The sequence below is a fragment of the Phytophthora infestans genome, genomic scaffold (genome assembly GCF_000142945.1).
Source record: "Phytophthora infestans T30-4 supercont1.95 genomic scaffold, whole genome shotgun sequence".
NCBI classification, from domain to species: Eukaryota; Oomycota; class Peronosporomycetes; order Peronosporales; family Peronosporaceae; genus Phytophthora; species Phytophthora infestans.
The window spans coordinates 119,379-130,218 of record NW_003303664.1 but is presented as its reverse complement, the minus strand read 5'-3'; the positions used below and the strand labels follow the sequence as shown (position 1 = coordinate 130,218).

The following is a 10,840-nucleotide window of genomic DNA, read 5'->3' as shown; positions in this document are numbered from 1 at the left end:
TTCTGTGAACCAAAATCAAAGTTTGGATCTAGTTGCCGTACGCCGTTGTTTTTTATAGTCTCGCAGAAATGGGCTTAGAAAAAAACTTTAGTGTAGACGGCTTAGGCTGTTTGATCCTCAAGTGTGCGTGTAACTGAATAATCGAATAAGATATGTTTAGTACTTACGCAGACCAGCGGCTACTTACGATAACATGTCAAGGAGATCTTCCTCTTCTGAGTCCATCGTCTCGTCGACCTGAGGAGGTGGCGTTGGCTTCACTGGATTTGGTCTCGTGGCCTCATTTTTCACGAGGGGTCTCGACTCTTGTGACGCTGCCACTAGCTTCGACTTCACCTGGATCTTATCTCCTCGCTGCGTAGCTTCATCCACCTCCTCTTCGTTCTTGATAATGTCGTCCATACTCGACAGCAGATCTTCCGCCGAGCTAACCTGCACCGAACTCGGCTTCAGATTAGCGGGCAGGTGACTGTACGCGTCAATAGCATCTCTCTTCGTTCGCTTAGACTCCTCCTCTTCCTCCTCTGTACCCATATCTTCATCACTCTCTTCTTTACTAGACTCATCGCTCTCCTCCTTCCTCTTTAACTTGGCCCCCGTCGCCTTCCTCGTTCTCTTCACCACTGGCTTCTTCTTGACCATTGGAGTAATGCCATATCTCTGCGCTGTTTCTACCTCGTCCTGCAGTCTCCTGATCTCGTCCTTCTTGGCATTTAACACGGCGCAGAAGCCCTGGATCAGACAATCCTCCGTGCTCTGCTTTGCTGCCAATGCCGTTTCCAGAAGCTTCTCCTTCTGCTCCAGCAGCGTCTCGAGCTGTGCCACTCTGCTACGTTTATTGTCAATTAATTCTCTTTCTTTTTGCTGCTGTGTTGCCACTTGATGCAGTAACATACGCCATTTGTCACCACTTTCCGTGGCTTGGAACTCGATGGCGCAGAATTTCATGGCGAACTCGGAGCGCTCCATTAGCGTCAGTGTGCGCTTCTGTCTTGACCATCGGAGCTCGAAGCGAGGCTTTGTGTCTGCCATTAAACTTAGCGCTGTCTCCACCGCCGCCACATACTCGACACCGGAGCAGTCGAGCGCGCGTGGCTTGTGACGGGAAGAGACTTCGGCCTCGTATAAAGTTGGAGGGTCCAGCAGCTGCAAGCGGATAGCAGCCGTCGAAGCGGAAGCTGCAGCGAGACGAGTACAGTGCACGAAGAGTGAAAGTGGCGACGAGGACGAGACGTCCGCGTCCACGACTGCAACTTCTGCTAATGACATTGCGCAGCCACTTTAGGACACAATTTGATGAATAAATTTGCAAATGGCAAAATTTGGTCGGAATTCACAATAGCACTTTCCTTGCGATTAGGTGCGTGTTTTCTGAAAGTGAAGATACGTAAAACTGCGTATATTATACTAAATCATCTACATTGTAATGTTGCTGGAGGAGAATGGAGTCTCTGTTTACAATTTCCATTGTGCTGTCGACTGTGCTAACACCCGCCACTGCTGTCTCAGCAAAAGGATGATGGATGAAGCCGCTGAGCAGGTCATTTTCTGGCTGTGAGACTGATAAGGAGTGTACTTGCGCATGAGTTGCTCTTCTACTGGCAAACAAGAATATAGCAGGTAGCAAGAATGACCTTAGTACCTACGATAAACTCGATAATTGTGAGCTTCAAAGTCGGAGTACTTTCATGTTCTGATGTCACTTCACACGCTTATTGCTGTGCGCTTGCCAGCTGTACGCACCACATTGGAGTATGCAAACAAAGTAGACGATGGTGCTGCGAGCAGGCGCAGGGAGATGCTTTGTCAAAGCTACACGACGTGAACTGAGCTGGTCTTCTTCGTAGGAGCGACGCAAGGCTGTTCAGCTTCAGGTTATTCCTGAAGCTTTGGACAATACCTGGTTGCTTTACCACTTCCTTGAATGCTTGATTGACTTTCGGGTTTTTGAGTGCCGTGGCAACTTCCGGGCTATGTTTCATTCCAGCGCCAAGGTTTGAAGTCTTGGAGAACAGTGACTTGATTCCATTGAAGCTAGGCATCTTGATACTTATCCCTCTCGCTTCTGTCGCTGGGCCAGATGAGTCAGTGGCAGCTTTGAGGTAGCGACGAGAGTCGGCGTCATCTCGTACTTCAGATTCCGACTTGGCCTCACCGCTGATACTAATACCCTTCACAGTGTCTTAAGCGACAACATGCTGTTTGTTGTCTTAAAGGTCGATTTAGAAATGGAAATTGTTCGCCATGTGGGTGGACTGGGAAATTCGATACTGTACCTATTAATACGTAGGCGATAAATAAAAAAGAGACGGAAATATACATCTCTATCGATATAACAATGCCACAGTGTCATTAACGAAGGGACGATGCATGCAGGGAAGTGTTGTGATCAACTGGACAGAGTAGTGACGTAATCAAAACGAAAAGGAGAATAGCAGTCGGTTCGCCATCACTCTGTCTATCAGAGTCTGATTCAGACGGGTAGCTGATTGAGCAGAGGAGTGACCGTAAGTTCCCCACTTCCACTCGGAACACGAGCTGTCTTGGCTGTTGGTACCTGTCCAGGGATGCTGAATATTGCATTTTTATCTATTGCTAATCGAAGCAAAAAATAGATAATTGGGCTAGAGAACTGGCTAGACCAAAATAGATTATTGGTGCAGCAATATTGGTACCGAGGGCATAAGTACTAGGCTGACTGAACACCGCCCAATAGATTATTGGTGATCCGTAACCATGTGTTTTAATAAATGATGCGCTAATTGCTTACAATGGTTCATGTACCGAGCTTATAGCAGTATTTTAGCGGCTCAAGGCTAACATTGAAGTAGATTCTTAAAACTATTAGCTGATTGTACTGTAGCATATTGTCCGACGCAACAATTTTTTTAACAGGAACATCGATTACGAACCGATTTACAAACATAAACCAACGTGAGTCGCCACTTGATTTTCCTGTACTTGCATGCCTTTTAAGTGCTATCTTGGGGCATTGCCATCGTACAAGACTAGCACCTACTGCCCGCTTTGCTGGTCAACTTATTTCTCTATCAAATTCGTCGCTCAGTTCGCAAGTCACTTTCAAGCCCCGACGACAGTTTGCTACTTGTCATGCGTTTTAGTTACACCATTTCGGTCACTACAGTCGCCATCCTTGCAAGTGGTGAAATTGTTGTCCCCTCTGTAAATTCCGAAGAAACCAAGCTCGTGGTTCTAGCACAAGCTTCAAACATAACTGATCAGAATGTTGTCGCTGGCAAAAGGCTTTTAAGAGATGATGGTGCTCGCCATGGCAATTTGTCCGCCCAAGAAGAAGACCGGTCGTTTCTGAAGAATACCCAGTTTCTGTACTGGTACATGATGGGGAGGACACCTCAGAGCGTCTACAAGAAATACTTCGAAGGCATGGACCGCTCCATCGTCGTCAATAACCCGAACTACGCCGTTTGGAAGAGATACGAAGACTACTACAAGAAGAAGACAAGTGCTTAGGAGACCTAAGTGCCAATACGGTGTCTGCCATGATGGCTTCTGTCACGCAATTTGTGTACGTTGAGGCGTAACTGAGAATGTGGTTGATCATTTTAGCAAGGATACGTCATAACCATCACTACTTGTGCTTCTTTTGTTGCGTGTCAAGTACTAACTACAACTGCTGACACTGGTACTGAATTGCTTCTTATTCGTGTTCAAAAAGACAAATACCATATACTCATTGGGGACTGTAGGCTATTTTGGAGGTCGTGTCTACTGGATCAAAAAGTTAAGGAACTACAGGTAGATAAAGGCACCAAACAGGGCTAGGGTGTAAAGGAGGGGTGATACAGTTCATCCGAAACGGAGTTTAATGAATCTGTGCAAGTGCCTTAAATTGTAAGCGCTTCAGAGGTTGGCTTGGGCATGATCTAACTAACTATACTCAGAGCCGTGTTGGTGCTCCCTAAATCATGCAGGGCGCTACCTTGGCGGTAATGTTGCTGCCGCTGCTGGTAGGATTTGCGCGACATGGCATTCATCCCCAATATCATTTTTACAGTGCGTAGAGTGAAATAAAAGTGTTCGTTGTTTCGTGCCCAACATATAGTTTCTTACGAGTTCTTGTTTGGTGTCTCTATCCTTGACCAAAAGGTAATGAAAAAGTTCATGTAAGATTCACAGTGTCAATTGCTTTTTTACGTTACTGAAGCTAATATTATCATTGACTTTACCGGTATCGTGTCCGTTTATGTGTCCATTCCCCATTTGTCTTGTCAGAACTTTTCTTAATAGTAAAATTACAGCGCTAAAAATAGCAGTTAGAAGATCCATTATCCCTGTTACGGAGGAGGACACCCAATATACGAAGAGTTTGGTTATCTCGAGAACGTTATACAAAAAAGACATTTGTAGAAGAATAAAGACAAGTTTCGTGTAAGATAAACACAGCAAACGCGGAGCTATTTCTCGGTGTGATATCTAAGAGAGCTTCCGGCTCATGTAGGCGTCAAATTTCAATTATTCTGATAAAGTCCAAAAGAGACTTGATCGCAAGGAAAGTCGAATCACGGGTGTAGGATAATGCGTCCTAAGACACGTCCTAAACTGTCCTATTTGTCCTAAATTTTACAGGGAGATTTTGGAGATGTGTCCTAAAAAGCGACTAATCCTTCGTTACAGAATATTATAATTTGTGTCCTCCAGATTGTCCTAAACCTCAAATATTAACTTTTTCCGGACTATCTACGTAAATTTACGTAAGAGTTACTTAAAACTCACATTAGCTTTACTTATTGTCCTGGGGCAAACCAACCATTTCTGAATCTCCACTACTGCAGCCAAGCATCATGGACCATTGCGGCTACTCCTTCTGCAGCTAGGGCGCTCGCCTATCTGGCCTCTGCTGCCACCTGCGGAAGCAGTGTCTTGTCCGCTCTGCTCACGAGCGCGAACATTCAACAGTGCGGCACGGACCACTGAGATCCCGGACCAGGCCACCATTGACAAGATGTGCGCCTCGACTGCCTGCAACACCCTGCTCGCTGACGTGAAGGCCATGAACCTGGAGGAGTGCCAACTGCCGGTCGGTGTCGGTTCCAACTTGAAGGCCGACCTGGTAGTCTACGTGCCGTCCAACTGCCCATCGACGTCGGCTCCCAGCCCGGACTCGCCTGCCACAAACGCACCTGTTGTCGACACCCCGACGACGCCAGACAAATCGACGAACCAGGCCGAGCACACTACCGCGCTAACCAAGACCCCCATCGCTTGCTAACCGCGTCTTCGGATCGACTTGCAGCCAAGTAGCCCTTGCGAGTACTTTGCTGCTTTTTGAGCCCCCCCCCCTATGTCGTCACGATCTGATTATTAACCGTCGTTTGCTATGTGCATGTTGAAGTCGCTCAACCGTTATTAGCGGCTATTATTACCTTCAATGACTATCATCCTTTGAAACACTTTAAAAATATTGTCACACATTTTGTAGTAGAGAAGTTTTGTTGAGGTGCTTTTCGCGCACAACCTGCTCTTGGAGAGAGGGGCTTTAAAATGCTTATTGTTTCTAGCTAGGCCAGTTGAGGATATGGCTTGAGGACAGTGCATGTTGGGCTTTATGTTGTCCTAATAGGACAGTGGTCTGAGTTGCAGTCTGTCCTAATAGGACAGACTGAGTGTCCAGTTGTCGAGTGTCCTATTAGGACACGCGGACCCTGGCTTGTTTCGTCCTAAACTCATTGTGTTGTCCTAAATATGGGTTTGTTTATGAGCCGAATTGCTAGTTTTTTATCCCAGGTTTTAGGACAGTAGGACACTTTAGGACTCCTAGTAGGACGCATTCTCTCCTACCGAATCACGAATTGCTCTAAAGCCTTTTCATCTAATCTGGCGTATCATATGCCAGATTAGATTAAAGGCTTGAATACGTCGCGTGTCCACAATAAAAATTCGACCACATGGTATTCGTGTGGAGGCGCGCAAGGAGAGCCCCTACGACTTTCTCTTCAAAAAACCGAAGGCACAGGTCAGCGAGGAAGAGCTCGCCAAGCTGATTGGCGACTTTAAGGCGTGGCCCAGAATGAGGTCTGAGATGTGGATGGGCTTAAAAATAGGCTCATTTCACCTCTTGGTCGGACGTAGATAATACGTTTTTAATCTTCTCAAACTGAGGGAAAGTGGCAAGAATTTCTCCGAAAACCCGATGCGAGGAAAGTGGTTTTCCTATCAACCCAATACACGGTGATGTTATCGGTACTGAAAAATTACTATGACCAGCAGCTCAAGCAGTGGGTAAAGGTGAAGCGATGGACCCCAGCAATCCTGTACGAGAGCTTAAACAAATACCCCAGCAGACCCTAGGAACGCTGGAGTCATGCTCGCGTTTAATAATTACTACTTCAAGTTTTTGTCCTTGTAAAGTCGTAGTATCTTGAAGACATCGTCGGAAGTTTTTCCTGCGCTCCTTCAAAGCGAAAACTGCGCTAGCTCCAACTTAGTGGCGACGCTATTGCGCTGCTATCTGTCTTTGCTGCAACTGGAGCTGAAGCTAAATTATAGTCGTTCGGCGAGCTTCAGAGCCAATAGCTTGTATGGGTTCTCTTTACCAAGCATAGAAACATACGAGATCCACGTGTTTAGCGTTGATTCTTCAAAAGATAGATATCATCTGGCGCTCTCTCTTCTTTTTGGCCAGAAGTCGCGTTGGATCATTCCAAACTTGCTGGCGGTCCTTTTGGGCTTTGTGCGCTTCAACTAGAAACTTGGCCAGAGCCATAATTCGCTCTCAGTGTTGCAAACATTGTCTCCTGACCTGCCTTTTTGTTGCCCTCGTACGCTCTGGCCACAGCCAAAGCCCATGTGTTGTACTGGTCGCTCTCACAGAGTTTCGATTTTATCATCCAAAGCGAAACTCTGAAAAAGAACGCTGACATCACTCCGTTCTTTCGGAATGTTTAACGCCGTTGCGGTTTTCTTCAAGTTCCCGGACTTGCTTTTAAGTGCCGCCAAATGTGGGAACTCAAATGTCTGTCTTCGGAGTTATGGTGGTCAGTACTCACTGTCTGCGACGTATGCTTCCCACAGAGCCGCTGGATTTGAACGCTCGAATCTTTGTTCTTGACGGCGCTCCCACTCACAGTAGACGTTGCATCGCACAGCATAAGTGTTAGCATCAGGAAGCAACTCGTAACCAAGATCAGGTGGAGCCTGGCAGTTATTGACACCGACATGTTTTACCGCAAATGAGAAATGATATTTTTGCTGGTAGCTCATCTAACTTAGCTGCAGCGTTCAGATTACCACATGCTTGCTGGGATTATGCGACACGTTTATAAGGACTACGCGTCTTGGTGTGATTACTGTAGCTCTCAAGAGCTCTCAGAGCTGGTACATGCCCGTTTGCAACAGTCCACATGCAATTACGCCGGCGCGTAGCCTAAGATTAAAGTTCAGATGTATCAGCTCCCAACTTTTTTTTTTTTAATTAAAAGTCCAAAAAATCATTTTAAAAGTGTCCATAATTTCATAACTTGATCAGTCTTTTGTTACGATTATCATACATGTAGTGTGATGCATTACAATTAGGTCTTGCACTTGACAGCAAGTAAACACTTCTCGTCCCATCTCTTCTTGTAGTATGCAGCAATGCGGCGGCCATCCTCTCGCAACGTTTCCCACTCGGCACGTTCTTCCGGCTTGAGAGAAGGTAGCAGGTCCCTGGTCATGTGGAAGTCCACTTCAGTGTCGTGCAGCATCATCGAGTCCGTCACCAGATCATAACGAAGACGCTCATATCCACGCACAATTGCCATTTTCCGCAGCGGGTCATTACTGAAGACCACACGCTCTCCAAACGGAATTTTCCGCTTCAGCGAACGTCCAACGCCAGTCTGCGGGAATCCTCCCATCGGCAAGCCAGTAATGTCCGCGAGAGTATTTAGAATATCGTACTGCTCTGCTGCGTCGTCGAGTACAAGCCCCACAGCATCGCCTAGTCGACCTTCGGCAATGATCGCGGCAGCCACACGCGTCACAGCTTCCTCGTGCTCGTTAAACTTGTCAATTTCTGGCGCTTGGCCATGGTCCCCCAAGATGACAACGACCGTATCGTTGAGGATTCCCTCCTTCTCCATGCGATCCATGAACTTGCCCAGCTCCATATCTGTAAAATATCTCACTGTCGTGTAGTTTTTGACCCTATCTGCGTGTAATTCGCCCTCGTACATGGCTGAAAAATCTGGTTTTTCGGCCTCTTCGTACCACTTGGGCCAGGATTTGTACGGCTCATGACTCGAAATGGTATAGTGGGTGACGAGCGTGGGCTTCTTTGGCTCTCCCTGGGCCTCTCGATCCATCTGCTGTTGCCTCTTTTCCGTCGTGGACTCTCCAGACCAAACCTCGTCGTTCGTCACCGAACAATCCTGCTCTCGTGATATTTAGTTTCTTTTCCGCAATTTTCATCATTGTGTACGCGTCCCACACGTTATCGTAGCCATGCGACGGGAGGAAGATCGAATCCATGGAGCTAGCTCCCCCACAACCCCGAAGATTGGTGAATGAGCACTGAAGCCGCACCCGGGACACGTCAGTTCTGATCAGTAGAATTCTTCGACTTTAGCGCACGTTGTGCGGTTCAGCATCGCCCATTCTGATGTTACGGCGACGTCTCCTGAGGAGACTCTTCTCGACGACTCGTCGCTCGTAATGCCGATCACTTTGTGTGGTCCACACAGGATATTAACCAGGGTACATGTCTCCGGGGAGAACGAGGGAGGAACAGTCGAAGAATGTACAGATATCATGCACATGTATTACACGTATACCATTACCCCTATTAAACTTTATGTGCTGAGCCCAAACCGTTCTAAAGAGGGTATTTCCTTTCTGTCGACGTCTGAGTCCCATTGATCGCAGTAGTATGCCTCGGACGTCACTACAACTGATGCTCCTAAAGGAAACTTGCAAAAGAGAGTTCTTGTTCGTGGTGGAAACGATTTCCCTAATGTGACCGGAGTTTGGCGACTGGTGAAGCAGGAAGAGACTAATCGTCAAAGCAAATTCCTCAGTTTTCCACCGGAAGCAACCAACTGACATCGGTCGCGTAGTCTTTACCAGCACGTTTCATCCTCTAGATGAAAACGTTCTAAGTACTGTACTGCGAGTGGGAGATAACTCCAGCTGCTGTGCCATTGATGGAGATGGGACTGAACGAGTTTTTATTCAGAGATCTTACGGCAAAGCTGTGATACCTTTGACAAGATCTTGCTGGAAGACAGCCCTCTGTACTCGAAGTAATTGCGTAATTACTCGAGCTTTGACAGCAAACTGCTTGTTTCAAATCCGGCTAGACTTTTGTTCTCAATGATGTTTTTAAAGCTTTAACTACATCTTTTTAGAATCATTTCGCTAAACCCATTAGTCAACTCATCGGAAGACGCGCCTTAAATTGATGCAAAAGCGCCGTATAGTTTCCATCCGCCAACGTTTCGTTAAGAGCGTCCATAAGGTAGCTTGGATATCCACTCCACTTCGAAAGAGTATCGATGTCTGTCTGAGCACTGCCCCCGTTCTTATGCATCAAATTTGCTAGCAATCTATATCGCATCGCTTTCGCACAGCTGCGAGTTACGCTCATTGATACTCCATATTATTTCTTACCATTACTATGATAGAAATACTGAGGACCGAAGTCGGATTGGATTACAAATTTCACTGGGGTAGCCGTCATTGTGAACAATTGGCGACGTTAAGAGCGCGATTTACTAATCCAACAAGTGAAATTAAAGACGATTGGTAACAATATGTTGAACCTACTTTTTGGCATATTAAAGAGCATTTTGAAGTTGAATAGGTGTAAATATTATTCTTATCTATCGTCTATTCGGTCTCGTTTTGTTTTGCGTATCTAACCAGCCATTCCCCTACCTACGGTTTGAGTTCTATTCCAGCACATTTAGAAATGAGAAGAAAAACAACCATTAACCCTTTCGTTTCCATAAAAATACATAGAGTATGATTTAGCAAAAGTGGGTGGGTCTCTTAAATTATCCGTCCTGGTTTTGTCAAATAGACTAATCGTTTATTGTATTAAATAACGTATTACACCGTATTTTGATATATGAAATTCTCTGAGACGGTGGCAACCCAACTGTCGCAAGCACCAATATCTACCACTTAGAACGCAAGCGTAGTCTAAATTTCACCTCAAATTTTATTGTGTCTCTTACGTTACGGTGTTGTGTGGCACACCGAAGAATGCACTCGAAGCCCTCGACGAGGGGGGAGGGATACATACTAGCGGAAGCGCTCTATAGTGATTTCAGCAAAGAAAATCATTTGTTGGCGTCTAACATCTAAAAGATAGGGTAAAGATTCCCCGAGGCTGCCCTCATTACGGAACCGAGACCGAGACGTCGATGGATGGAATCACTGACTGAGGATACCGACATACGGGTCGACGATCACGTAGCGGTGGCACGTGCACCCGCGGATAGGGCGAGTACTGCGATTCAGGCGATGAATACGAGTGCGTTGTCGGTTCCGGAGGGGCAGCAACAGACGAACGAGGTGCTTTTTGTCCATGACCCGCCGGAGATGACGACCGTCAACACCACCGTCGTCGACAGCAAGCTGGGACTCACGATAACAACAATCGACGGCCACACCACACGACGGAGGTGGCCATGGCGCCAACCTTGGACGGCAAGACGGATCTAGAGGCGTACGGCATTTAAATCTATGTGACGACGACATAAGATGCTAATGTCACAGTGAAATCAAGAAGAACAAGATCAAAGTCGATGGAAGCGTCGTGCAATGTGTGAATATTCTGCGTATGGCAGTAAATGCAGGAATCCAACCCAAACGGAAG

General features: G+C 46.5%; 3 protein-coding genes and 1 pseudogene across 3 annotated transcripts; 2 read left to right on the top strand and 2 right to left on the bottom strand.

Annotated features, from left to right (window-relative positions):
• Nucleotides 1–183: 183 nt before the first annotated feature.
• On the bottom strand, nt 184–1,269 carry PITG_19527 (uncharacterized protein; the record flags this gene model as incomplete). The annotated part of the gene is made up of 3 exons (XM_002996949.1): nt 184–255; nt 337–816; nt 880–1,269. The coding sequence occupies 3 exons, from the start codon at nt 1,267–1,269 to the stop codon at nt 184–186; spliced, it is 942 nt and encodes a 313-aa protein (XP_002996995.1).
• A 1,842-nt stretch (nt 1,270–3,111) lies between these two features.
• On the top strand, nt 3,112–3,492 carry PITG_19526 (secreted RxLR effector peptide protein, putative; the record flags this gene model as incomplete). The annotated part of the gene is made up of 1 exon (XM_002996948.2): nt 3,112–3,492. The coding sequence occupies one exon, from the start codon at nt 3,112–3,114 to the stop codon at nt 3,490–3,492; it is 381 nt and encodes a 126-aa protein (XP_002996994.1).
• Nucleotides 3,493–4,887: 1,395 nt separating this feature from the next.
• On the top strand, nt 4,888–5,245 carry PITG_23162 (annotated as a pseudogene; the record flags this gene model as incomplete).
• Nucleotides 5,246–7,550: 2,305 nt separating this feature from the next.
• On the bottom strand, nt 7,551–8,129 carry PITG_19525 (sulfatase-like protein; the record flags this gene model as incomplete). The annotated part of the gene is made up of 1 exon (XM_002996947.1): nt 7,551–8,129. The coding sequence occupies one exon, from the start codon at nt 8,127–8,129 to the stop codon at nt 7,551–7,553; it is 579 nt and encodes a 192-aa protein (XP_002996993.1).
• Nucleotides 8,130–10,840: the final 2,711 nt, after the last annotated feature.